This window comes from Pan troglodytes, chromosome 6 (genome assembly GCF_028858775.2).
Source record: "Pan troglodytes isolate AG18354 chromosome 6, NHGRI_mPanTro3-v2.0_pri, whole genome shotgun sequence".
In the NCBI taxonomy this organism is placed as follows: domain Eukaryota; kingdom Metazoa; phylum Chordata; class Mammalia; order Primates; family Hominidae; genus Pan; species Pan troglodytes.
The window spans coordinates 120,943,101-120,970,618 of record NC_072404.2 but is presented as its reverse complement, the minus strand read 5'-3'; the positions used below and the strand labels follow the sequence as shown (position 1 = coordinate 120,970,618).

At 41.2% G+C, this 27,518-nt stretch overlaps 2 protein-coding genes and 1 pseudogene across 5 annotated transcripts in view; 2 read left to right on the top strand and 1 right to left on the bottom strand.

Moving 5' to 3' along the window:
• The first annotated feature begins 279 nt into the window (after positions 1 to 279).
• LOC452975 (Y-box-binding protein 1-like) lies at positions 280 to 1,387 on the top strand (annotated as a pseudogene).
• A 633-nt stretch (positions 1,388 to 2,020) lies between these two features.
• Positions 2,021 to 18,435, top strand: EFCAB10 (EF-hand calcium binding domain 10). Of its 4 annotated transcripts, none has more exons than XM_016945651.4 (5): positions 2,021 to 2,186; positions 14,001 to 14,165; positions 14,282 to 14,369; positions 16,073 to 16,096; positions 18,112 to 18,435. In XM_016945651.4, coding segments are annotated over exons 1-5 (384 nt in total). In that variant the 5' UTR covers positions 2,021 to 2,080; the 3' UTR covers positions 18,113 to 18,435. The 4 variants fall into 4 exon arrangements, with proteins under 4 accessions (XP_016801140.1, XP_009452208.1, XP_016801139.1 ...); XM_009453933.5 differs by having other exon boundaries at positions 16,073 to 16,134; XM_016945650.4 differs by having other exon boundaries at positions 16,073 to 16,134; positions 17,944 to 18,435.
• Positions 15,884 to 27,518, bottom strand: part of RINT1 (RAD50 interactor 1) — a 35,582-nt gene continuing 23,947 nt past the window's right edge. The window contains 4 exon segments of the mRNA XM_016945648.4: positions 15,884 to 16,444; positions 17,911 to 18,029; positions 18,102 to 18,282; positions 19,622 to 19,836. Of these exon segments, the coding sequence (XP_016801137.3) occupies positions 16,252 to 16,444; positions 17,911 to 18,029; positions 18,102 to 18,282; positions 19,622 to 19,836 (708 nt within the window). The 3' untranslated portion in view covers positions 15,884 to 16,251.

The following is a 27,518-nucleotide window of genomic DNA, read 5'->3' as shown; positions in this document are numbered from 1 at the left end:
CAGGGGTTGAAGCTCAGGATCCAGGCTGCTCTGTGGCCCACAACCCAGTCGAGCCAACAGGCCAAGACCTTCCTGACTGGTGGCCAGCGCCATGCCTGCAGGCCGCTCGCACCAGAGATGCCACTTAGAACTCTCCACTGGGGAGTTTGATCGGTAGCGGGAGCGGAGAGCGGACCCCAGAGAGCCCTGAGCAGCCCCGCCGCTGCCGGCCTAGTTACCGTCATACCACGGGAGGAGCCGCAGCTGCCGCAGCCCGCCCCAGTCTCCATCACCGCAACCATGAGCAGCAAGGCCAAGACCCAGCAGCCACCCGCCGCCCCCGCCTTTCCCCCCACCGCCCCCGCTCCCGTCCCCCCGCCGCCCCCGCCCTCAGCGCCGCCAACACCAAGCCCGGCACTAAGGGCAGCTGCGCAGGGAGCGGTGGCCCGGGCGGCCTCACATCGGCGGCGCCTGCCAGCGGGGACAAGAAGGTCATCGCAGTGAAGGTTTTGGGAACAGTAAAATGGTTCAATGTAAGGAACGGATATGGTTTCATCAACAGGAATGACACCAAGGAAGATGTATTTGTACCCCAGACTGCCATAAAGAATAACCCCAGGAAGTACCTTCGCAGTGTAGGAGATGGAGAGACTGTGGAGTTTGATGTTGTTGAAGGAGAAAAGGATGCGGAGGCAGCAAATGTTACAGATCCTGGTGGTGTTCCAGTTCAAGGCAGTAAATATGCAGCAGATCGTAACCATTATAGACGCTATCCACATCGTAGGGGTCCTCCACGCAATTACCAGCAAAATTACCAGAATAGTGAGAGTGGGGAAAAGAACGAGGGATCGGAGAATGCTCCTGAAGGCCAGGCCCAACAATGCCGGCCCTACCGCAGGCGAAGGTTCCCACCTTACTACATGCGGAGACTCTATGGGTGTCGACCACAGTATTCCAACCCTCCTGTGCAGGGAGAAGTGATGGAGGGTGCTGACAACCAGGGTGCAGGAGAACAAGGTAGACCAGTGAGGCAGAATATGTATCGGGGACATAGACCACGATTCCGCAGGGGCCCTCCTTGCCAAAGACAGCCTAGAGAGGACGGCAATGAAGAAGATAAAGAAAATCAAGGAGATGAGACCCAGGGTCAGCAGCCACCTCAACGTCGGTACCGCAGCAACTTCAATTACCAACGCAGATGCCCAGAAAACCCTAAACCACAAGATGGCAAAGAGACAAAATCAGCCGATCCACCAGCTGAGAATTCGTCCGCTCCAGGGGCTGAGCAGGGCAGGGCTGAGTAAATGCCGGCTTACCATCTCTACCATCATCCGGTTTAGTCATCCAACAAGAAGAAATATGAAATTCCAGCAATAAGAAATGAACAAAAGATTGGAGCTGAAGACCTTAAGTGTGCTTGCTTTTTGCCCGTTGACCAGATAAATAGAACTATCTGCATTATCTATGCAGCATGGGGGTTTTATTATTTTTACCTAAATACGTCTCTTTTTGGTAATAACAAACGTGTTTTTTTAAAAAGCCTTGTTTTTCTCAATACGCCTTTAAAGGTTTTTAAATTGTTTCATATCTGGTCAAGTTGAGATTTTTAAGAACTTTATTTTTAATTTGTAATAAAAGTTTACAACTTGATTTTTTCAAAAAAGTCAACAAACTGCAAACACCTGTTAATAAAGGTCTTAAATAATAATAATAAAAAGAACTCTCTCCACTGGGCACCCTCAAAATTGCACAAGTTCCTTCTGTTATTAGTTCATGCTGAGTTGTGATGCCAGCACTTAAAGCCTTGTTAATCATTGGATCAACAAGTACCGAGCTAGGTGCTAGAAAGAGATGGAAAAAGGCACCTGGGCCCAGCCCTAAGCCTGGATCGCGGACAGTGACGTTGGTCCACACCTCACCTGCCCTCTCTGCCCTGCTACATGCCCCAGGCTTGCCCTGAACCGTGAGCTCTAGAAATTCCAGGTCCGGGTCGCAGCCACAGGGCAGTCAGGCGTGTCACGTGACCGCGCCGGGTAGAGGGAGACAGAGTCGCACGGCTGAGACGCCAGGCAGTCGCCTAGCAACAGCGGGACGCGGAGCGATGGAGACCAGCAGCAGGGAGCTCCAAGCCGCGGAGTATTTGGAAAAGCATCAGATCAAGGAGCTGGTTAGCTACCTCACCAGCGCCCTCCTTTTCTTTCGGCCGGGTAAGGGCCCCCATGCCCCGGTACAGCCATCCCTCCATGTGGGGTTCGCTTCCCACACGAAACCCCCCTCTTATACACTCGCTTTCCACTGCCTCCCAGCCACGTGAGCCCTTCTGCTGTTGATTAACTCTGCGGCCTTCAATAAAAGTCCCTCAGGCTGCAGTACAATGGCGTGATCTCATTTCACTACAACCTCCACCTCCCGGTGGCGGTTCTCAGGGGCGATTCTCCTGCCTCAGCCTCCTGAGTGGCTGAGATTACAGGTGCCCGCCACCATGCATGGCTAATTTTTGTATTTTTAGTAGTGACAGGGTTTCGTCATGTTGGTCAGGCTGGTCTCGAACTCCTGACCTCAGGTGATCTGCACGCCTCGGCGCCTCAAAGTGCTGGGATTGTAGGCGTGAGCCACCGCGCACGGCCAAAGTTTTTAATCTGGCAACTAAACAATTGATAGGGTAGGATAGAAGATGTTCTAGAGGGGATCGCTTTTCCTGACTTTTTTTATACATCTGAACCCCCTACAAAATTTGAATCGTTTTGTAATTTGGGAGTGGTGTGCCATTTAAAAGTTATATTTAGGTGAAAATGGTTTTATGTCCTCCCCAGGGTGCAGAATTGTAATTTGCCGACCTCCATATGGAGCGTCCGAAATGCCAAAATTGTCCATTTGCTTCTGTGTAAGGAAGTGGAAATACCAAACATTCCAAATTTGCCAAAAAACACCCAACCAATATCATGTATAGGAGACAGAGTTCTTGCTAGTTGTCTTAAAGTATTAAAACAAATATTAGGAAAAAAAAAAAAAAAAAAAGGCCGGGCACGAGATGGCGCCACTGCAGCCTGGGCGACAAAGCGAGATCCTATCTCAAAAATAAAAATAAAAATAAAAAAATAGGCCAGGAGCAGTGGCTCAGGCCTGTAATCCCAGCACTTTGGGAGGCCGAAGCGGGTGGATCACTTGAGGTCAGGAGTTTGAGACCAGCCTGGCCAACATGGTGAAACCTCGTCTCTGCTACAAATACAAAAAAGTAGCCGAGTGTGGTAGCGCAGGCCTGTAATTCCAGCTATTCGTGAAGCTCCTTGGGGGCGGTGACTCACGCCTATAATACCAACGCTCTGGGAGACTGTGGTGGGCAGATCACTTGACTTCAGGAGTTCATAGACCAGCCTGGGCAACATGGCAAAACCCCATCTCTATTAAAAATACAAAAACTTAGCTGCACGTGGTGGTGCGTGCCTATAATCCCAGCTACTCAAGAGGCTGATGTGGGAGGATCACGTGAACCTGGGAGGCGGAGGTTGCATTGAGCGGAGATTGCTACTCAAGCCAGTTGACAGAGTAAAACACCATCTCAAAAAAAATTTTTTAAATAAAGACAAATGTTAATTTTCTTCATCATAACAAGGGATATGTTACATTCGTTATATAAAATATTTGTCAACATTTATTTTTAAATTTCATCTTTATTGAAGTGGATGTATGGGGTTTAAAAATTGAAAAGTACTCCAAAGCTTATAATAACAGCATTCCTGTTGCTATCCCCAGCTTCTGCACAGAATAATTTCAACTCTTTTAGCAATATTCTTTGCTGTTTATCTTGAGATTTCTAAATAACAGGCCTATATTGCTGCTGCTTAATGTTTTTCCCTCTAGGTTAGATACTAGCTTTATGCTGTGGAAGATGAAAATGCGCCTTTCTTAAACACACACCTCATACACCTGTTCCCACTCACACCCATCTTCCAGATATATTTAGGTCACAATTTTGATATCCTCAGTATTCAGAATTTTTAATATTGTTAGGCAAGTATCTATAATCCTTATACTATGCTGATTATATTTCCCTTGTTGTTTTCCCTGGTTAATAATATATTTACATTTTTGGCTTAAATTTGTGTGATCATCACTAATTCATCCATACCCTCTTTTGCCACAGTACAGCTCTCCTCTCATTACATTTGCATGCATTGGGTAATTACCCCCACCACCACCACCACCACCCAAACCCCGTACCCCCAGCTCTGTGTCTTCCTGCTCCAGTCTGGACTGATAGCTACACAGTGGTTATTCACAGCTTCCCCTCACTCTGATCCTAAGACGACTCCTCGCCTCTCTAGTGTTCGGAGCCTGTTTTATGGCACAGCCAGCAATCCCTCATTCTTGCTTTACCGCTTTCTTCTGGTGGAGCATATCTTTAGTGGCTTCCTGAGAGAGCGTGCTTTGAGGGGTAAAGATTTGGGGAACACACGTCTATAAAAATGTGAGTTCCTACCTTCAAAACTTTTTAATAGAGTGGAGGCTGTGCACAGAGGCTCACACCTCCCAACACTTTGAGAGGCTGAGGCGGGTGGATCACTTGAGGTCAGGAGTCAGAGACCAGCCTGGCCAACATGGTGAAACCCCATCTCTACTAAAAATACAAAAATTAGCATGTGCCTCTAGTCCCAGCTACTCAGGAGACTGTGGCAGGAGAATCACTTGAACCTGGGAAGTGGAGGTTACAGTGAGCTGAGATTTCACTGTTGCACTCCAGCCTGGGCAACAGAGTGAGACTCTGTCTCATAAAATAAAATAAGAGTGGATACAATTTTAACTTGGAACATATTGCCCTCAGAATTTTTAAGGCATTGCCCCATTGTCTTCTAATTTCTCATGTTGCTCTGAAGAATTCTGATGTCATATGTCATCAGATTCTTGATCTGGCTATGAGGCAAGTTTATTCTTTCTGGAAACTTTTTAGGATTGTCTTTTTATCTTATCCCTGGTGTCCTAAATATATGCCTTGGAATGGTTTTGTTGTGGTTGCTGTTAATGTTTCTGCTCTAGGTACTTTATGGTCTTATTAAATTTGGAGATATTTTTCTTTCAGGTCTAGGAAGTATTTTTCTTATTTTCCTTACCTATATCTTTCTGGAATTATTATTGGATATTGGACATCTTGGCTTGATTCTCTAATTTTCTTTACATCTTGATATGTTGTATAATTTTTATCAGAAGAATGCAATTTATGAATCTGCAGATTCTCTTGAGAATTTACCAAATTGTTATTTGGATACTCCTCACTGACTTATACTTACATTTCCTGTCTTCATTAGTGGTTCTTTATGGGTAAGATGACTGTATGAGTTATCATCCAAACCGGGGATATTTTGAGTGAAAATAGGTACTATTAATAATTATGCCAGGACAACATGGTAAACTAGGACTGTCCCAGGCCAACTGGAACCTTTGATTATCCTGAATACGGGTATCTTAAACATGATATGAACAACAAAATTTAAAAAGGCAGGCTTGGGATGGTGGCTCACGCCTATAATCCCAGCACTTTGGGAGGCCAAGGTGGGTAGATCACTTGAGGTCAGGAGTTCGAGACCAGCCTGGCCAACGTGGTGAAAAACTATCTCTACTAAAAATACAAAATTATCCAGATGTGGTGGCACAGTGAAATGCTGTCTCTACTAAAAATACAAAATCAGGTGTAGTGGCACATGCTTGTAATCAGTTATTCGGTAGGCTGAGACAGGAGAATCGCTTGAATGCGGAGGCAGAGGTTGCAGTGAGCTGAGATTGCACCACTGCACTTCCAGCCTGGGTGACAGAACAAGAATCTGCCTCAAGAAAAAAAAAAAAAAAATTGAAAAGACAAAAGCACCATGGCAGCCAATGGGTCAACTGAATGAAAACTTAATTTTTCTGAGTCACAACATGAGCCCACTTACCTGATCTGAGTGAACTTCAGGATAGTCTCTGAGCATCTCAAACAGTTATAATACACACAAACAGAGGCCTCCATTTGGCCATCTCGGTTGCAACACAGAATCACACTCAAAGCAGCACAGTCATTCCAGCAATCAAGAGTAATTTGAAAGGAATCAAAAAGACTTTAATTCATAATCCACAGTAAAACCACTCAAAAATCCTTCCTCCTCGTTCCCAGCTGTATTCTCCACAGCAGCTGCAGATCCTATCAGGTTCCAAATTCATGACACTCAGCCCATCCAACTCTTCTGTCTCCTCCCTATCTTGCATGTTTTTCTCAGCTCTTTATTATGTCAACCAATTTAGCATCTTGAAGATTCTTTTTTTCCTCCAGCACAAAAAGCCTTGCACCCATCTGGCAAAACCAGAATTTTCCAGTAGAAGGCATTATGGGGGGAAAAGAACCTAAGCAGATAAAGACAAAATTCTCATTGGTGGAAGGGAAGTCTGGGAATACTCATACATTAATTATATACCTATCACATAAATAGTGTAGCTGTTTTTTTAAAACTGAGACATGGGTACCACTTTTTTTTTTTTTAAGACGGAGTTTTGCCCTGTCGCCCAGCCTGGGGTACAGTGGCACATCTTGGCTCACTGCAACCTCCACCTCTGGGGTTCAAGTGATTCTCATGCCTCAGTCTCCAGAGTAGCTGGGATTACAGGTGCAAACCACCATGCCCAGCTAATTTTTGTATTTTTAGTAGAGACGGGGTTTTGCCATGTTGTCCAGACTGGTCTCGAACTCCTGACCTCAAGTGATCCTCTCACCTCGACCTCCCAAAGTGCTTGGATTACAGGTGAAAGTCACTGCACCTGGCTGGGTACCATCTTCAATAACGAGAATTCCGGCTAGGCACGGTGGCTCACACCTGTAATCCCAGCACTTTGGGAGGCCAAAGCAGGCGGATCACGAGGTCGGGATATCGAGGCCATCCTGGCTAACACAGTGAAACTCCATCTCTACTAAAAATACAAAAAAAATGAGCCAAGCATGGTGGGGGGCACCTGTAGTCCCAGCTGTTCAGGAGGCTGAGGCAGAAGAATGGTGTGAGCCTGGGAGGCGGAGCTTGCAGTGAGCTGAGATTGTGCCACTGCACTCCAGCCTGGGCAACAGAGTGAGAATCTGTCTTAATAATAATAATAATAATAATGAGAATTCCTTAAAATATCTTTATAAACACCAAAGCTGGGGAGAGGAAACCATAGGTACAGAAACACTGAGCCAGAATAAGAAGGTAATGAAGCTAAAGAAGGGGTGGGCTGGCATGCAGAGTATGTATGCAGTGCTGTTGAAGTTTTCTGCCTAAGTCCTCCTAATGGCAGAGGAGAAAGGACTTGTCCATTCAGTGTCTGGGACCTTAGCCTGATGTGGCATAAGAAGTTTCTTTGAAGTCGTTTTCTCCTAAAAATACATGAGATCTGTTCTTTCGTAGCTATACCTATTTCTTAATATAAATGTTTTATATTACTCACCAAGGTATGATTGATGCTTAGAAAGACACACTAGCTTTATCCTGTGTCTTTGTGAAGCCCCTGGTATTTCTTTTTTTGTTGAGATGGAGTTTCGCTCTTGTTGCCCAGGCTGGAGTGCAATGGCGCGATCTCAGCTCACTGCAACCTCTGCCTCCCAGGTTCAAGTGATTCTCCTGCCTCAGCCTCCCTAGTAGCTGGGATTACAGGCATGTGCCACCATGCCTGGCTAATTTTGTATTTTTAGTAGAGACGGGGTTTCTCCATGTTGGTCAGGCTGGTCTCGAACTCCCAACCTCAGGCGATCCTCCCACCTCGGCCTCCCAAAGTGCTGGGATTACAGGCGTGAGCCACCGCACCCAGCTGAAGCCCCAGGTATTATGACATGTATCCCAATTTGAAAACCTTGGAATTACAGAGGAGTTGCAGAAAATAAGACTAGATGGTTTAATTGGGCAATTACTATTGAGGAAACAGGTACGCAGTCCCCCACTCTCAATTCCAAAATTCTGAAAGCTCTAAAAACCAACAGTTTCATAAGTTAAGTGTAACAGCAAGACCTGACCTGACCTGAAATAATTTGGTAGGAAAAACTTGCCTCAGCTAGGGTATATTGGGAAATATAATTGCTGGTTGTTACAAAAATTAGCTGGGCATGGTGGCGGACACCTGTAATCCCAGCTACTTGGGAGGCTGAGGCAAGAGAATCAGTTGAACCTGGGAGGCAAAGGTTGCAGTAAGCCAAGATTGCACCACTGCATTCCAGCCTGGGTGACAAAGTGAGACTTCATCTAAAAAATATATATATATGTATGTATATATATATTTATGTATATGATATAGTTTGGCTGTATCCCCACCCAAATCTCATCTTGAATTCCCACACATTGTGCAAGGGACCTGGTGGGAGGTAATTGAATCATGGGGCCGAGTCTTTCCCATGCTGTTCTTGTGATAGTGAATAAGTCTCAAGAGATCTGATGGCCACTTTTTTTTTTTTTTTTTGAGACAGAGTTTCGCTGTTGTTGCCCAGGCTGGAGTGCAATGGCACGATCTTGGCTCACTGCAACCCTCACCTCCTGGGTTCAAGTGATTCTCCTGCCTCAGCCTCCTGAGTTGCTGGGATTACAGGCACGCACCACTATGCCTGGCTAATTTTTTGATTTTTTTTTTTTTTTAAGTAGGGATAGAGTTTCACCATGTTGGCCAGCCTGGTCTTGAATTCCTGACCTCAGGTGATCCACCCTCCTTGGCCTCCCAAAGTGCTGAAGCTACAGGTGTGAGCCACTGCGCCTGACCTGATCCGATGGTTTTAAAAACAGGAGTTTCTGGCTGGGCACAGTGGCTCACGCTTGTAAACCCAGCACTTTGGGAGGCTGAGGCAGGCAGATCACAAGGTCAGGAGATTGAGACCATCCTGGCTAACACGGTGAAACCCCTCTATTAAAAATATACAAAAAATTAGCCGGGCATGGTGGCGGGCACCTGTAATCCCAGCTACTCGGGAGGCTGAGGCAGGAGAATGGCATGAACCTGGGAGGTAGAGCTTGCAGTGAGCCAAGATCGCGCCTCTGCACTCCAGCCTGGGCGACAGAGCGAGACTCCGTCTCAAAAAAAAAAAAAAAAAAAAAAAAAAGGAGCTTCCCTGCACAAGGTCTCTCTTTGCCTGCTGCCATCCATGTAAGACATGACTTGCTCCTCTGTGCCTTCTGCCATGACTGTGAGGCCTCCCCAGCCATGTGGAACTGTAAGTCTATTAAACCCTTTTTCCTGTATAAATTACTCAGTCTCAGGTATGTCTTTATCAGCAGCATGAAAACATACTAATAGAGTACATATATTTGTTTATATATACTGTGTATATGTATATATATATACTGTATATATGTGTGTACATATATGGGTGTGTGTGTCTATATATATACACGTGTGTGTGTATATATACATATGGGTGTGTGTGTATATATATGTATGTGTATATATATATACACACATATGGGTGTGTGTGTATATATATGTATGTGTGTATATATATATACACACATTGTGTGTGTGTATGTGTGTATATATATGGTTGCTGGCTATGCTGCCATTTCCCAGTGACAATTCTATGCTGTATAAAGAGGGAATATGAATTTTTAGGGGATGGCTTTAATAAAATTAGACAATTATATTAATAGTAACCCAAATGAGAGAGATTGCTGTGGGAGTGGTAGAGTAAAATGAATTTGAAAGCTATTGAGAAAAAACTCAATAGAGACTATCATGACTGACTAGATTTCACCATTGAAGATGCTTCCCATATTTTAGTAGAGTGTGGTAAAGTCTGCAAGCTTTAGAAGCACATTGCCTGGATTCATACTGGCTGTGTGGCCTTGAGCAAGTGACTGTTGTGAGGAGTAAATGAAATGATCCATAGAAAATGCTTCACACAGTACCAGGCATATAGTAAGGGCTCAGTTAGCTATTATGATTAAGATGTTGAACCTGAACATTGTATCCCTTGAAAAATTGTTTTTTATATCAGCTGACATTGTAACATAGGTGGTTAGTAACATTTGGCTCTTCCTTTCATGATTTAAAAAGATTCTGTCTTTATTATATATATTTATGTTGTGATCATTTTCAAAACATTTTAAAAAGCAGGTAGAGTATAAATTGTAGTCTCCAAACATAAACATTGTGACATCCCATGCAGCCTAAAGGATACACAATAAGCCTGGTTTGGATTTTCATCAAAGTGGTACACCAAGTTCCATTAGCATTATTTACTTATTCAAGCCTTAAAATGAAATGCAGTGAGTTGAAATTCAAACTTGGCCTTTTTCCAGTTTCTGAATTTGACATATGGTCCAGGAAGAAGAAACAGAAGACCTCATACAAAATGTGACTGCCTTTAGTAGCCTATTTATTGCTAGAGCCTATTTGTACAAGTAAGGCACAATATTAGATTTAAAAGTCTACTTCTGGTTTCAACACATAAATTCCCAGGGATGAAAAAGATGGAGTGGAAACCTATAAATTAAAAGATTTAAAAACATAAACTGAGTGAAGAGACAACCTATGCAATGGGAGAATATATTTGCAAACTATATGTCTGATAAGGGGTTAATATCCAAAACATGTCAGACCTCAATAGTTAAAAAAAAAAAAAAATTTTTTTTAATGGGCAAAGGACATAAATAGACATTTTTCCATAGAAGATATAGAAATGGCCTACAGGTATATGAAAAAATGCTCAATATCACTAATCGGGTGAATGCAAATTAGAACCACAATGAGATATCACCTCACACCTGTTAGAAAGGCTGTTATCAAAAAACAAAAGAGAGCTGAGCACGATGGCACGTGCCTGTAGTCCCAGCTACTCAGGAGGCCGAGGCAGGAGGATCACTTGGGTCCAGGAGTTCAAGACCAGCCTGAGCAACATAATGAGACCCCATCTCTAAAACACTAACAAAAGATGAAAGATTTCAAGTGTTGGCAAGGATGTGGAGAAAAGGGAACCCTTGTACACTACTGGTGGGATTGTGAATTAGTACAACCATTATGGAAAACAATATGGTGGTTTCTCAAAAACTTAAATATAGAACTTATCTGGCATTCCCACCACTGGGTATATATCCACAGGAAATGAAATCAGTATGTTGAAGAAATACCTGCACTTGTATTCATCGCAGCATTATTCACAATAGCCACTATACACAATCAGCCTAAGTGTCCATGGATGAATGGATAAAGAAAATGTGATATATACACAATGAAATACTATTCAGTCTTAAAAGACGGACATCCTGTCATTTGCAACAACATGGATGAACCTAGAAAACATTAAGTGAAGTAAATCACGCACAGAAGAATACCTCATGATCTTAATTATATGTGGAATCTGAAAAAGTCAAACTCATAAAAAGAGTTAATGATGCTCAAGAGCTGAAGGGCAGGGGGATTGGGGAGATGTTGGCCAAAGCATACAAAATTTCAGACAAAAGAGGAATAAGTTCAAGAGATCTACTGTATATCATGGTGACTACAGTTAATAATATATTTTATATTTGAAAATTGCTGACAGAGTAGATTATAAGTGTTCTCACCATGAAAAAGTATGTATAAGGGGACTTCAAAAAGTTCATGGAAAAATGGAATTAAAAGATTAAAAATTATTTCTCAACATAAGCTCTATCAAATTCAAGATACTTTTGTAAACAACGATACCAGCCATTTAATCCATCCCTAAAGAACTCTGAGGGCCCTGGGAATTTAACCATGTCAATGCAATCTTTTTTATATCATTAAAGAAAAATGGGTGCCCTTTAAAGATTCTTTTAAGATCAGGAAACAAAAAAGTCAAAAGTTGCTAAATCAGGACTGTAAGGTGGATGCTAATGATTTCCCATTGAAACTTGTAAAATTGCCCTGTTCCATGAGAGGAATGAGCAGGAGCATTGTGGTGGTAGAGAAGGACTTTCTGGTGAAATTTTCCTGGGCTTTTTTTAACTAAAGCTTTGGCTAACTTTCTGAAAATATTCTCATAATAAGCAGATGCTATCATTCTTTGGGACTCCAAAAATTCAAAAAGCAAAATGCCTTGAGCATCCCAAAAAAGTGTTGCCATGACCTTTGCTCTTGACTGGTCAACTTGTGCTTTGACTGGACCATGTCACCTCTTGGTAGCCATTGCTTTGATTGGGTTTGTCTTTGGGATGATACTGTAGAACTACGTTTCATCTCCTGTTAACAGTTCTTTGAAGAATTGCTTCAGGATCTTGATCCCACGTTTAAAATTTTCCATTGAAAGCTGTGCTTTTTTGTCTGCAGCTGATCTGGTGCAATGGTTTTGGCACTGATTGAGTGGAAAGTTTGCTTAACCTTTTCAGTCAGAATTGCATAAAATGAACCAACTGAGATGGTTTGGGCTATTGTTTATGCTGTTAATTGTCAGTCCTCTTCAATTAGGGCACAAACAAGATTAACTTTGTTCCTCACAAATTGATGTGGATAGGGCTGTAGTGAAATTGGCCACAAATTTTAACAGTTGAAGTTGGTGATGGGTTCATTTTACTTTTCTGTCTACTTTTATAAACATGAAATTCTCAGTAATGATGTAACTTAAAAAAATTTTTTTTTTTTTTTTTGAAACGGAGTCTCGCTCCGTCGCCCAGGCTGGAGTGCTGTGGCGCAATCTCAGCTCACTGCAAGCTCCACCTCCCGGGTTCACGCCATTCTCCTGCCTCAGCCTCCCGAGTAGCTGGGACTACAGGCACCCGTCACCACGCCCGGCTAAGTTTTTGTATTTTTAGTAGAGAACGGGGTTTCATCGTGTTAGCCAGGATGGTCTCGATCTCCCGACCTCATGATCCACCTGCCTCGGCGTCCCAAAGTGCTGGGATTACAGGCGTGAGCCACCGTGCCCAGCCGTTACTTAAATTTTTTAAAGAAAATATGAGTTGGCCAAGCATGGTGGCTCATGCCTATAAATCCCAGCATTTTGGGAGGCCGAGGTGGGAGGACTGCTTGAGCCCACGAGCTCGAGACTGGTCTGGGCAACATAGCAAGATCCTGTCTCTAACTAAAAAAAAAAAATGTAAGAGTAAAGCTTAAGATTGAAATGATAAAATGGTCAGGCAGCAGGAGTGGTATATACCATCCAAACTGCTCTATCACTACTCTTTTTGGCTTTTCATCATGATTGTTCTGCATTATTTCTGAAAAGTAAGTTGATCGTGATTTTTTATTTTTAAAATTGCTTAAACTACAGAATATCCAAATTGCTTTGTTAGAAATGAGTACATGTGCTTCCTGGAGGACCATATTTATCAGTCTTTGTTTTTATTATATACATATTTTTATATATGTGTGTGTGTATGTGTATATGTGTGTGTGTGTGTATATATATATATATATATATTTTTTTTTTTTTTTTTTTTTTTTTTTTTTTTGAGACAGAGTCTTGCTCTGTTGCCCAAGCTGGAGTGCAGTGGCGTGATCTTGGCTCACTGCAACCTCTGCCTCCCGGGTTCAAGCGATTCTCCTGCCTCAGCCTCCCGAGTAGCTGGGATTACAGGCATGCACCACCACGCCTGGCTAACTTTACTAGAGATGGGATTTCTCCATGTTGGTCAGGCTGGTCTCAAACTCCCAACCTCAGGTGATCTGCCCTCCTCGGCCTCCCAAAGTGCTGAGATTACAGGAATGAACCACCATGCCCAGCCTATTATTTATATCTTATCAATTATTTAGGTGGCCAACTTCTTCCCTGTATTATGCTGTTCCCTCTATGTTTTTGGTTTTCAACCCTGTCTGCAACTTATAGTCACTTGGGGAGTTTTTCTAAAAAATGCCCAGGTCCAGTCTCTATAGTTTTCTATTCTATCATCTGAGATAGGGCATTTGTATATGTAATTATTTAAGTGTTCAATGTCTTACCTTCTTGCTGGACTGTTTATGAAAACTAAGGCCTGTGTCCCCAGCGCCTAGTACAGTGCCTTTGCTATAGCTGTTTAATAATTGTTAAATGACTACTTCTATTTGCGACATATTTTAATTTCGTATCAGAAAGAGCTGGAACTATTCTTTTGCAGAAAAACCAAAAGAATATTTAATATCTCTATTGGAACGACTGAGAATTGCAAAAGTAACAGGCGTGGCGTTTCCTTTCTTTATGGATAACTCTAACATTGTGGCTATGTTTGAGATGATGGACTCCTCAGGCAGAGGCACCATATCATTTGTGCAGTATAAAGAAGGTCAGTACATTCTACAAATTGAGGTAATAGTTTGTGGTCATTCCACAATTTTTTCTAGCAGAAAATACTTCTCACTTTGTAAAATTCTCACTTCATTTCTTCTCATTATTTTACAGCCCTAAAAACCCTGGGTCTATGCACTGAAGATGAAGATTTACAAGATGATGGACATAAAATAACTTTGGATAAATTCAAGGAGGAAGTGTAAGTTTATTTTTAAGTGACAAATATTTTAATAAGGTGGCATGATTTTGAAGCACAATTAATACCTTTAAAACAGGTTCCTATCTTTTGAAAGAAATATTTTGTTCCCTTGAAACTTTCAGCTGACTGGAAAGTGAGGACAGGGAAGGCTGACGGTAAAGTCCCTAAACTTGGGAATAGGAGGGGAAAATGCTGGGGTTAGAGAGGAAGTTCCAGAGGCAGCTCCATTCTTTTTTTTTTTTTCCTGAGATGGAGTCTTGCTCTGTTGCCCAGGCTGGAGTGCAGTGGCAATATGTCGGCTCACTGCAACCTCCACCTCCCGGGTTCAAGCGATTCTCCTGCCTCAGCTTCCCAGTAGCTGGGCTTACAGATGCGCATCACCACATCCAGATAATTTTTTTGTATTTTTAGTAGAGTCAGGGTTTCATCATGTTGGCCAGGCTGGTCTCAAACTCCTGATCTCAAGTGATCCACTGCCTCGGCCTCCCAAAGTGCTGGGATTACAGGCATGTAATGGGCTGTGCCCAGCCAGCTCCATTCTAAATAGGAAGCCCCAGCAATTCTCAAAGGATGAGGTGAAGAAGCACCAATATGCTAGGACAACTAACAGAAACATTTTGAGCTCAACACACTAGCTGGAAACTCTCTCTGTAAAATACATACTAATAGAATTTATCTCAAAATATTTCCTCAAAATTATCACAAAGTAAATGTTTATCAGTAGCATAGGCTGCATGTTAGTCTGATAATTTTAGATTTTGAGATATTACAGGATTAAAAGTACTAACCCACCGCTAAGTCAGAGAAAAACCATTGGAATAAAATTTAATAGTTGTGGAAAGTTTCCAGGGAATCTAGCTCAATTTTTTAAAGAGTTTTACTCTGAGATTTTATTAGTCAAGTAACTATTATTGAATACACCCCAAGGACAAGGAAAAGTTACAAGAAAAAATAAACTTTTGAGACTTTTGTCTCATAAGTTACATAAATAATAAAAATGTTTAATTACATTCACTACCACATGGGAATGTTTGAGTCAGAGTGCCATGGCCTGAAATGTTTCATCCAGAAAGAAAGGGTTGCCCACTGTCACACAGAATGAAACTAGGAAGCATTTAAAATAGAAGGGCATTTGTGAGAAATGAAGAACAATCCTATCTTATTCACCATCTCACAATGTGTTTTGTTTTCTTCTTTAAAGACAGGGTCTTGTTCGCTTGCCCAGGCTGCTGTGCCGTGTCACAATCACAGCTCACTGTAGTCTTGACCTCCTGGGCTCAAGCTAGCCTCCCACCTCAGCCTCCCAAGAAGCTAGAACTACAGGCATGCATCAGGGTCTTGACATGTTGGCCAGGATGTTTTCGCACTCCTGCCTCAAGCAATCCTCCTACCTCAGCCTCCCAAACTGCTGGGATTACAGGCATGAGACACTGTGCCCTGCCAGTTTCCTCAGGGAAATACAGTTAATTCCCAAACTAGATACAGGTGCCTCAATTACAAATATGCATTCAAAGGGAGTTTTAAAAAAATTTATTGGCTATGTTTGATTATCCACAACAGAATTTCCCTTAATTAGCACAGGAAATTGAAAGTTGGTTATAATTTAATATCTCTGCTCTTGTCTTCAACAGACATACTCAGCATTTATACTTGTAAATAGAATTGAGTTTTCATTGTTTCGTTTTCTGTTTTTGTTTCCTTAGGAACAAGAGGATGAAGGAAATATGGTCAGCATTTTAATAACACCATAAATCCAAGATAATAAGTAATTCTATAAAGTTTTCCAGTTTCATTAATTCAGAATTTCATCATATAACTTGAAATCCAATTGGCTTCCTCTTTCTTAGAAACAAAAACCAAAGAAACCTTTTTCTGAAAGACATTATTTTCCAGTATTAGGCCAATTTGTCCTCAAATTAAGTAGAATCTCAACATCTTGTTGAGCCAGTTTGTAAATTCCAACTTCATTTAATGCTGCTGTGGCAGGAAGCTGCCCTGAAGCTGACTGCAGTACATCTTTCAGCAGTAGTGCAGAACCGACGTTCAAATTCAAAACAATACAGGCTTCTTTTATACTGTTTAGGGAAAACAAAGGAGGGAAATGAGATCTCCATTATCTGCATCAATTATATTACAATTTTGAGAATCCTAAACAGCTTCTCTGCACTGCTGGTCCACATGTTCTCTATAAAAATATTTATGGATTTATTATTTGGTTCTTTTAACATGGTAAGACTACACAGGTGCAGAGTTGCTATTTCTTTAGATTACTATAAGGTAATACGATCCCTATTTCAATATGTATCCGTTATTTCTCTAAATACAATACTTAATATTAACACTATATTAAATATAGCTATAACTTTAGGTAGATTAGAATATGGGAAAAGACAAAAATAAGAGATAAATGAAAGCAGCAGAAAGAACATTTAAATAAATTTTAAAAACAGTCCTATGAAACATGTAAACATAAGCTTTCATTTTATAAGTCTAAAAGGAATGCTTTATAACCTCACAAAACCCAAACATAATTTAAATTTTACTTTTTTTTTTGAGACATGGTCTTGCTCTGTCACCTAGGCTGGAGTGAAACTGCACGATCATAGCTCACTACAGCCTCAGCCTCTCAAGTAGCTAGGACTACAGGTCCACACCACCACACCTGGCTTTTTTTTGTTTGTTCATTTTAATACTTTCTGTAGAGATGGAGTCTTGCTATGTTGCCCAGGCTGGTCTCAAACAGCTGGCCTCAAGCAATTCTCCCACCTCTGCCTCCCAAAGTACTGGGATTACAGATGTGGGCTACTATGCCTGGCCTATAAATTTTAGATCAACAAATTCTGAAACTATAATTATATTTAGAACCAAAATTAATGTCAAATGTTTAAGGAAACAAATTTCTTTCAGGCCTGGCCTATTAGGTATTAAACATATTTGTAATTTTTTTTTTTTTGAGACAGAGTCTTGGCTCACTGCAAGCTCCGCCTCCCGGGTTCACATCATTCTCCTGCCTCAGCCTCCCGAGCAGGTGGGACTACAGGTGCCCGCCACCAGGCCTGGCTAATTTTTTTTTTGGTATTTTTAGTAGAGATGAGGGTATCACTATGTTAGCCAGGATGGTCTCGATCTCCTGACTTTGTGATCTGCCCACCTCAGCCTCCCAAAGTGTTGGGATTACAGGCGTGAGCCACCACGCCCGGCCCTGTAATTTCTTATATTTAGTGAATAGGGCACAACTGTACTTGTTTTCATTTTCTATTTATTCCTCCAGTAACTAAGCAACTAGAAGCATTAAACCAAATACTAGAAAACAAAACCCAACATGTAATTTATATCTAGTTCTGAAACTTTTTGAGGTCATGGGTCACATCTATCATCTTGGTTTCCCCATTGTGCTGTAAGCATACAGTAGATAGACAATGTTTTAAAATTTCAACTGATCTTATCCCACCCAAACATCTCCAGAACCCTAAAGTTAAAAGGAGTTAGCCTCCTGTAACAATTTGATACATTAATATTAATTGTTAAATGTTGAGCTTACTGTTTAAAATAATTTTCTGGTCTCTTGCAATAGTGAGAAAACAAAGGGAAAAGATTCCGAGTCATATCAAACTGCAGCTGGGCTGCTCCTCCTTCGTTGAAGTGATTAGCAAGAATTATCTGAAACAAAGAATAATTCATATAACAGTTGTCTTTATTATCACAGCCCAAAAACAGTCTATTCTTACTTACTTCTTGGTAGATGTATACATCCAGCTTCTCTACAAGCATTTGCCAGAAAATTTTAAATAAGGAGAAACAAAGCTGCTGCTCCAACTGAAGTAAATGGTCTCGTAACGTCAGCAGCAACGGGCAAGCCGAACTGGACAGGGACATCACTGCCTGCTCTGACTGAGATGGCAAGGACAACCATCTGGAAAAAACACATTTTTACCAAAAAATTTTCATCAGTTTCTATTTTTCAAGTTTTTAAATCATTTTAAATTTGAGGAAGTGTTCTGTCCTAGGGCATATTGGATAAGAAAAAATATACAGCCTAACATTAAAAGCTCTATCAGAAAATAAATGTACCTGTATTTATATTTTCACTCTCAAATACTCTTTAATATGGGGATATATCCAAAATATCCCCAAATTTTAATATGTGAATTACTGATATAAAGCAATTACAATTTAAAATGTCACTTAATTTTTGCATTTTATTTATGTAGTTTTTCTTTTTTTTTTTTGAGACAGAGTCTCGCTCTGTTGGCCAGGCTAGAGCCACAGGGTTCAAGCAATTCTCGTGTCAGCCTCCCAAGTAGCTGGGATTACAGGTGCCCACCACCACGCCCAGCTAATCTTTGAATTTTTTAGTAGAGACAGGGTTTCGCCATGTTGGCCAGGCTAGTTTCGAATTCCTGCCCTCAAGTAATCTGCCCGCCTTGGCCTCCCAAAGTGCTGGGATTACAGGTGTGAGCCACTGCACCCAGCCTGATTTTAGCATTTTAATTAAGACATCAGCTAATATTATGCTCTAATTTTCAGTAAAAACAGGACTAATAAACGAATTTTAAGCACTCTGTGTGGCAGGGACTATGCTAGGACAAAAAGATACTGCTTGCTATCAAGGATGAAAGTAACACAGGTGTTCACAGTGAATGGTAGTGGGATAAACCACAACAAAAGTATGCAGAGTACCACAGGTGCACTTTACTTTGCAAAATGGGAGACAGGTTAGGTTATTCAACCCCAGATCACACACTATCCTATTGATATATTTACAAACAACTAAATTATAATCAGTTTATTCTGATTAAGAATGTCAGCCAGGTGTGGTGGCTCACACCTGTAATCCTAGCACTTTGGGAGGCCGAGGCAGGTGGCTTGCCTGAGGTCAGGAGTTGGAGATCAGCCTGCCCAAAATGTGAAACCACATGTCTACTAAAAATACAAAAATTAGCCGTGTGGGGTGGTGCATGCCTGTAGTCCTGGCTACTTGGGAGGCTGAGGTGGGAAGATCACATGAACCTCTAAGGCAGAGGTTGCAATGAGCCAAGATCGTGCAACTGCACTCCAGCCTGGGTGACAGAGTAGGACTGTCTCAAAAAAAATGTCCAAGAGAACATACTTTAGAAATATTTCCATCAACAATAAAGTTTAAAGTACATAAGGCCAAACCGGGTTCTATCTAGACACCTTGGAAATCTGACCACATATTCTTTAACTTTTACCAAACTGGTGTTAAGAGCTGACTTACATAGAGGACATACCTTTCTTTTTTATACAATTTTGCAGCATCTTTAACTTCTCTAAAAACGTGGTCTACTTGACGGGTCAACATATCATGCTTTAAACGTTCTAAGAGGTTAATCATGTCATCAAAGACAGAGCTCTCCATAGAGGCTAGCTGTCCTAGCTGCAATTTACTCAGAGTATTATTCTCTGCAAACACCTCCAGTGCAGCCTGTTGAAGTTGTAGAAAGAACTGAAAGCAAAAACATGTTAACACATTAACATACTTTTTTTTGTAACAGTTTGAAATAGAATTCATATGTCATACAATTCACCCATTTAAAGTGTATAATTCGACCGGGCACGGTGGCTCATGCCTGTAATCTCAGCACTTTGGGAGGCTGAGGTGGGTGGATCACCTGAGGTCAGGAGTTCAAAACCATCCTGGCCAACATGGTGAAACTCCATCTCTACTAAAAATACAAAAATAAGCCAGGCGTGGTGGCATGTGCCTGTAATCCTAGCTTGAACCTGGAAGGTGGAAGTTGCAGTGAGCCGAGATCATGCCTCTGCACTCCAGCCTGGGCGACAAAGTGAGACTCCATCTCAAAACTAATAATAGTGTATAATTCAATGTTTTTTTTATATATTCAGTTGTATATCCATCACAATTTTAGAACATTTTCATCACTCTCCAAGAAAAAAGCCGTTATCCTCCAATACCGTCTCCCCACTCCCTCAACTCATAGGCAACCACTAATCGACTTTCTGTCTCAATGGATTTGCCTATTCTGGACATTTCATATAAATGAAATCATACAACGTATGGTTGGTTGTGACTGTCTTCTTTCAGTACATTTTCAAGGTCTATCCATGTTGTAACACGTATCATATTGTAACACGTATCAGCACGTCATTTTTTTTACATTGCCAGGTAATATTCCATTATATAGATAGACCACATTTTATTTATCCATTCATCAGCTGGTGGACATTTGGGTAGTTTCTACTTTTTGTCTATTATGAACAAATGCTGCTGTGAACATTTTTGTACAAGTTTTTTTTGTTTTGTTTTTTTGTTTTTTGTTTTGAGACGGAATCTCGCTCTGTCACCCAGGCTGGAGTGCAGTGGGGTGATCTTGGCTGACTGCAGTCTCCGCCTCCTGGGTTCAAGCGATTCTCCTGCCTCAGTCTCCTAAGTACCTGGGATTACAGGCGTGTGCCAGCACACCTGGCTAATTTTTTTTTTTTGTAACTTTCGTAGAGATGGTGTTTCACCATGTTGGTCAGACTGGTCTCACACTCCTGACCTCATGATCCGCCCGCCTCAGCCTCCCAGAGTTCTGGGATTACAGGCGTGAGTCACCAAGCCTGGCAGTACAAGTTTTTATGTGGACATATGTTTCATTTCTCTTGGTATGTACTGAAGAGTGGAATTGCTGGATCTTATGGTAAGTCTATGTTTTAACAGTTTGCAAGGCTGGGCATGGTAGCTCATGCCTATAGTGCCAGCGCTTTAAGAGGCTGAGGCCAGAGAATCATTTTATAGTGAGACCTTATCTCTAGAAAAAAATTAAAAATTAGCTGAGTGTGGTGGCCACAGACCTCCCAGCTACTCAGGAGGCTGAGATGGGAAGATTGCTGGAGCCCAGGAGGCAGAGGTTGCAGTGAGCCAAGATTGTGCCACTGCACTGCAGCCTGGGTGAAAGAACGAGATCTCATCTCAGAAAACAAAAAAACAGTTTGCAGAACTGCCATACTGTTTTCCACAGCAACTGTACCATGTTACATTCCCACTAGTCAATGTTAAACTATTCTGAAATGGAACAATCTCAAGATATATTGTTAACCGGAAAAAGCAGAAGAGTTTGCATAGTATGTTACCACACGTTGACATACACACACCAGTATTTATATAAATAGCTTTAGTAGTATATACAAGAAATTGATCAAAGTGATTGGCTTTAGGGAAGATTAGAATTAAGACTTATTTTTCACTATATATATATTTTCAATATATACAGTTTTGTGGCTTTTGAATTTTGTATCACATGGATTACATATAGTGAAAAATATTTTTCTCTTTCAACTTCTGTGTACGGTAATCATGAACTTAAAAAAAATGACACTATCGGCCAGGCATGGTGGCTCATGCCTGTAATCTCAGCACTTTGGGAGGCTGACGCAGGTGGATCACCTGAGGTCAGGAGTTTGAGACCAGCCTGGCCAACATAGTGAAACGCCATCTCTACTAAAAATACAAAAATTACCTGGGCATGGTGGCAGATGCCTGTAATCCCAGCTACTTGGGAGGCTGAGGCAGAAGAATTGCTTGAACCCAGGAGGCAGAGGTTGCAGTGAGCCGAGATCGTGCCACTGCACCCTAGCCTGGGCGACAAGAGTGAAACCCCGTCTCAAAAAATGACAACAAAAAACGACACTATCTACTTGTTTTTTTTATTTTTTATTTTTTGAGACAAGAGTCTCACTCTGTCCCTCAGGCTGGAATGAAATGGAGCAATCTCGGCTTACTGCAATCTCCCCTCCCTGGTTCAAGCGATTCTCCTGTGTCAGCCTCCCGAGTAGCTGGGACTACAGGCGAGCACCACCATACCTGGCTAATTTTTGTATTTTTAGTAGAGATGGGGTATCACCATGTTGGCCAGGCTGATCTTGAACTCCTGACCTCAGGTGATCCACTCGCTTTGGCTTCCCAAAGTGCTGAGATTACAGGTGTGAGCCACCATGCCTGGTGTTGTTCTAAATAAAATTAAAAATATTTTTTAAATGACACTATCAACAAGCATTTAAGCATAAGATTATAAAGGTCAGAAATTTTATTTTTCCAAAATTAACAGAGGACTAAATAAATCACCTTGCCAAGGTTTTTTTTTTTTCTCTAAAACTCTGAATAGCATTAGGCCGTGAACACATCATAAGCCATATTAAGGTCATCAAACATTTGGCTTCCCTTGATGGCCTGGCACGGTGGCTTACGCCTGTAAACCCAGCACTTTGGGAGCCCGGGGCGGCGGATCACTTGAGGTCTGAGGTTCTAGATCAGCCTGACCAACATGGTGAAACCCCATCTCTACTAAAAATAGAAAAGTTAGTCGGGCATAGTGGCGCACACCTGTAATCCCAGCTACTCAGGAAGCTGAGGCAGGAGAATAACTTGAACCTGGGAGGCAGAAGTTGCCGTGAGCCAAGATCACACCACTGCAATCCAGCCTGGGTGACAAAGTGAGACTCTTGTCTCAAAAAAAAAAACAAAATAAAAAACATTTGGCTACCCTTGAAATGTTTTCTTAAGAATTTTCAGTTGCTTTTCTTTTAAAGTTCTTGAAATAAAACTAATTAAAATTTAAAAACCAAAAGCCATTGAGAATTCTCCCAAAGATTTCATGGATAACAAACAAACCATAAAATCTGGTGGTTAATTTTTTTATACATTTACTATTAAAATTCTGACTACCCAACACGAACCTAAATCATCTCTCTTTGTCTCTCCCCATCTCCCTCTCTCCTCCCGTGCCCCCGCCCCATATCTTTTTGCATGGCAATGTGTCATGGGCATCAACTACTTTTACATGGCAACTTTTCCCCTTTTAACAGTACCCCAATTTTCCTTTGGGGAACCACTTCCCCAATCTGAGACAACTTAGGTGGTGTCAGGCCTATCCTTTGGTGCCAGGGATGCACACATAACTTGGTAATACCATGCCCTGGCTGCACTAGTAATTGTTCAGAGATGGACATATGAGAGGCACCTTGGTATTTCTGCTGAAACTATCAGAGAAGCAGCACTCTTCTTTTGAGATTGCGGAAGGACCATGTGAGCCTGGAACCACCTGTGGCCACACGTCCAGAGCCTGCCTCAGAACAAAACCAGAAATTGACAACTTTAGAACAGCCATGCCTAATCCTTTTAGAAAGTTAAAATCCTCACCTCCCATATCTCACCCCACATCCCAACTTAGGCCAGTTCGAATTTCATATCTGTCACCTACAACTGAAAAATTCCTAATTCTGAATGGCTGCTTATTTCAGGCTTGGCACAATCTGGCAACTGGCAGACAGTTATCAGTAGAGAACCTGAAACAAATGGAAAGTGAATTCTGTCCATTCTTTTTCCTTTTTCTAATTATGCAATACAAGAGCTTTAATAATTTTTACTTATACAGTATTCACTGGCTGAAGGACTGTGAATATGATTAAAGAATGTTTGAGGTTAAGACAGAACTTGCACTATATAGTTATTGTTTTTTTTTTTTTGAGACAGAGTTTTGCTCTTGTCACCCAGGCTGGAGTGCAACGGTGCAATCTTGGCTCACTGCAACCTCTGCCTCCCGGTTCAAGCTATTCTCCTGCCTCAGCCTCCTGAGTAGCTGGGATTATAGGCGTCCGCCACCACACCTGGCCGTTTTTTTTTTTTGTTTGTTTTTTGTTTTTTTTTTTTTTTTGAGACAGAGTCTTGCTCTCTCACCCAGGCTGGAGTGCAGTGGCACAATCTCAGCTCACTGCAACCTCCACCTCCCAGGTTCATGCAATTCTCCTGTCTCAGCCTCCCGAGTAGCTGGGACTACAGGCGCCCACCACCATGCCTGGCTAGTTTTTGTATTTTTAGTAGAGATGGGGTTTCACCATCTTGGCCAGGCTGGTCTCGAACTCCTGACCTCAGGTGATCCGCCTGCCTCAGCCTCCAAAAGTGCTGGGATTATAGGCGACAACTACCGTGCCCAGCCACGCCTGGCTAATTTTTTGTATTTTTCGTAAAGACGGGATTCCACCATGTTGGCCAGGCTGGTCTCAAACTCCTGACGTCAGGTGATCCACCCACCTTGGCCTCCCAAAGTGCTGGGATTACAGGCGTGAGCCACCACACCCGGCCAGATTTGCACCATCATAACCATGCTAGGACACAATTCATTCACAATTTGAACAATCAACTCTGAAATTTATTTCTCTGCTAACAGAGAACCTAGTTAATTCAGCATGAGATTATACGTTTTCTAAGGGTAGGGATGATGGCTAATTCATCTTTCTTTTTTTGGCGGGGGGAGTTGCCCAGGCTGGAGTGCAGTGGTGTGATGAAGGCTCACTGCAGTCTCAACCTCCCGGGCTCAAGCAATCTTCCCACCTCAGCCTCCAAGTAGCTGGGACCACAGAGCATGCCTGCCATGCCCAGTTAATTTTTTTAATTTTATTTTATGTAGAGACAGGGTCTCCCTATGCTGCCCAGGCTGGTCTCCAACTCCTGAGCTCAAGTGATCCACCCACCTTAGCCTCCCAAGCAGCTAGGACTACAGGGGTACGCCACCATGCTCAGCTAATTTTTTGTATTTTTTGTAGAGATGAGGTCTCACCATGTTGCCCAGACTGGTGTCGAACTCCTGGGCTTAAGTGATCAGCCCACCTTGGCTTCCCAGAGTTGGGATTACAGGTGTGAGACATCGTGCCCAGCCATCTTTCTTAAACAGACTATAGCACCAAGTAAAGCAGTTGATGATGTTCTACAAATAATTTCATTGAAGAAAAAATTCTGGCACAAGAATCAAGAATAACAATTTGTTTCATATTACTAAAAACGCTTAGCAGAATATGGAGCTGTGGGGGTGCTGAGAGAATACTTACTTAAATTAGAAACACAACACATAAAAGTACAAAATGAATGCATGTATGCTAATTAGCTGACTTTATTTATTTATTTATTTATTTTGAGACGGTTTTGCTCTTGCTGCCCAGGCTGGAGTGCAATGGCGTATTCTCAGCTCACTGCAACCTCTGCCTCCTGGGTTCAAGCGATTCTTCTGCCTCAGCCTCCTGAGTAGCTGGGATTACAGGCATGTGCTACTAAGCCCGGCTAATTTTTTTATTTTTAGTAAAGACAGGGTTTCACCATGTTGGCCAGGCTGGTCTCTAACTCCTGACCTCAGGTGATCCACACACCTTGGCCTCCCAAAGTGTTGGGATTACAGGCATGAGCCACCACACCCAGACTGATTAGCTGACTTTATAAACAAACTGATCATTACCCTCTATCTTATAATCATATTATGAAATAATTGTTTTATTTTCCTTGCTCAGCAGAATGACATTATGCACATGGATTTCAGTTATTTTTATAGGAAAAAAACTTTAACTAATTACTAAGTCCCAGACAGAGTACAGATAAGCATAAACTATGATTGTGTTTATCAGATTTTTATCTTGTTTATATCTATGATGAGTATATTTATTATATTTATTTTTGCCCCCTATTTATTTGGCTTATTTAAAATTTAAATAAAAATGGTTTTTGTTTGGCTTTTTCTTTCACATTAAAATAGGTATTATGAGGAATACATTTTCTTCTATACAATGCATTAGAAGTAACCATAAATTTTTGTTCTACATATAACAAAATGTACTATATAGTGCATTAATTTGTATACTACAATTTTTATTCCTAAACTCATAATTTAAAATTTAATGCTTTCTAGACTTCCTTCCTAATCCAGGCATTTAATGTTTTTACATGTCCATGTTTGAATATATTTCATTTCTGCTTTTATTTCCTGTTTTATTGCATTAAGATAATGTACAGAAATTTTAAATTAATTTATCTTGTCCATCTTTGTGACTCATCTGGACACACTTTAAAATTGTATTTTTCCCTGTTATACTATGGAATGTATCACTAATCTTCAGTTAATCAATCTAATTATTTAACTTTACAATTTTTTAATTCTCACTTTACCTATCACATTCTAATAGTATATTTAAGTCTTTAGTTAAAATTGCATTTGTCTTGTTTACCTTTCTGTTTTCATTTTATGACACAATTATATATTTTATATTTTTAATAATTCATATTAAAGTTTTCATAGTCATTATCAGATTTATTCAGTATAGTTAGTTTCTTTAATATTTAATGTCTATTCTATTTTACCATTTCATAGTCATCCTAGTTCTCTGTTTATGCGTTCTGTCATGAAATGTACTTTATGGGACACCCAAGTTGGTATAAACCTAAGTTGATTTTGTATTCTCACAGATGATCTCAGAACAGTGATTCTTAACCTAAGGGCACCCTGTTCAAGAAGGGAGTTCTGAAGGTCCTCTGAGATTATGTTAATATCTAAAACATCTAAAAGAATTCATCTGTCTATGTCAAGGTTATAAAGGCTAATTAGACTTTTGTTTGGAAGCATCTATTGGAAAATCTGGTTGCCAAAGAGTCCTGATAGCCAGGATATTCCTTGAATTAATAAAAACAGTAAAAATAAATTACTACTTAATAATTATACTTAGGCATATCAAATCTGTCAGTAGGTTTACTTAATAATAATTAGGCAGATCAAATCTTGTCAGAATCTGCATGGAGAAGGCAAGGGTCAGTAGAATCTGGAGGGAGAAGGCAAGGGTCAGTAGAATCTGGAGGGAAAAGGTCTTATGGTATTTGTTAACTGGACCCAAGGTTTTTATTTATAGATTTATTTAAAATATACCTTCCAATAAATCAGTTAATTTTTTCAGATACAATCATAGTGCTGTTTTTTTAAAAGAGTTCTTATCTTTTAGAGATAAATACTAATATATATCTCTCTATATAAATATTACCATGAAATATGATATCTGAGATCTGCTTCAAAATAATCAAGTATTGGGGGGCAGAAAAGAGGTTTAAATAAAACAAAACTGGTGTAAGAAGTTGAGTGAGCTGGGCATGGTGGCTCACACCTATAATCCCAGCACTTTGGGAGGCAGAAGCAGGTGGATCACCTGAGGTCAGGAGTTTGAGACCAGCCTGGCCAATAAGGTGAAAACTCGTCTCTACTACTAAAAAAAAAAACAAAATTAGCCAGGCATGGTGGCGGGTGCCTGTAATCTCAGCTACTCAGGAGGCTGAGGCAGGATAATCCCTTGAACCCAGGAGACAGAGGTTGCAGTGAG

Coding starts and splice junctions, on each gene's coding strand:
- EFCAB10 (XM_016945649.4), top strand. CDS start 2,081: ATGGAGACCAGCAGCAGGGAGCTCCAAGCCGCGGAGTATTTGGAAAAG. Junction 14,166..14,281: donor ATTTGTGCAGTATAAAGAAG/GTCAGTACATTC, acceptor ATTATTTTACAG/CCCTAAAAACCCTGGGTCTA. Junction 14,370..18,111: donor GATAAATTCAAGGAGGAAGT/GTAAGTTTATTT, acceptor ACTTCTTGGTAG/ATGTATACATCCAGCTTCTC.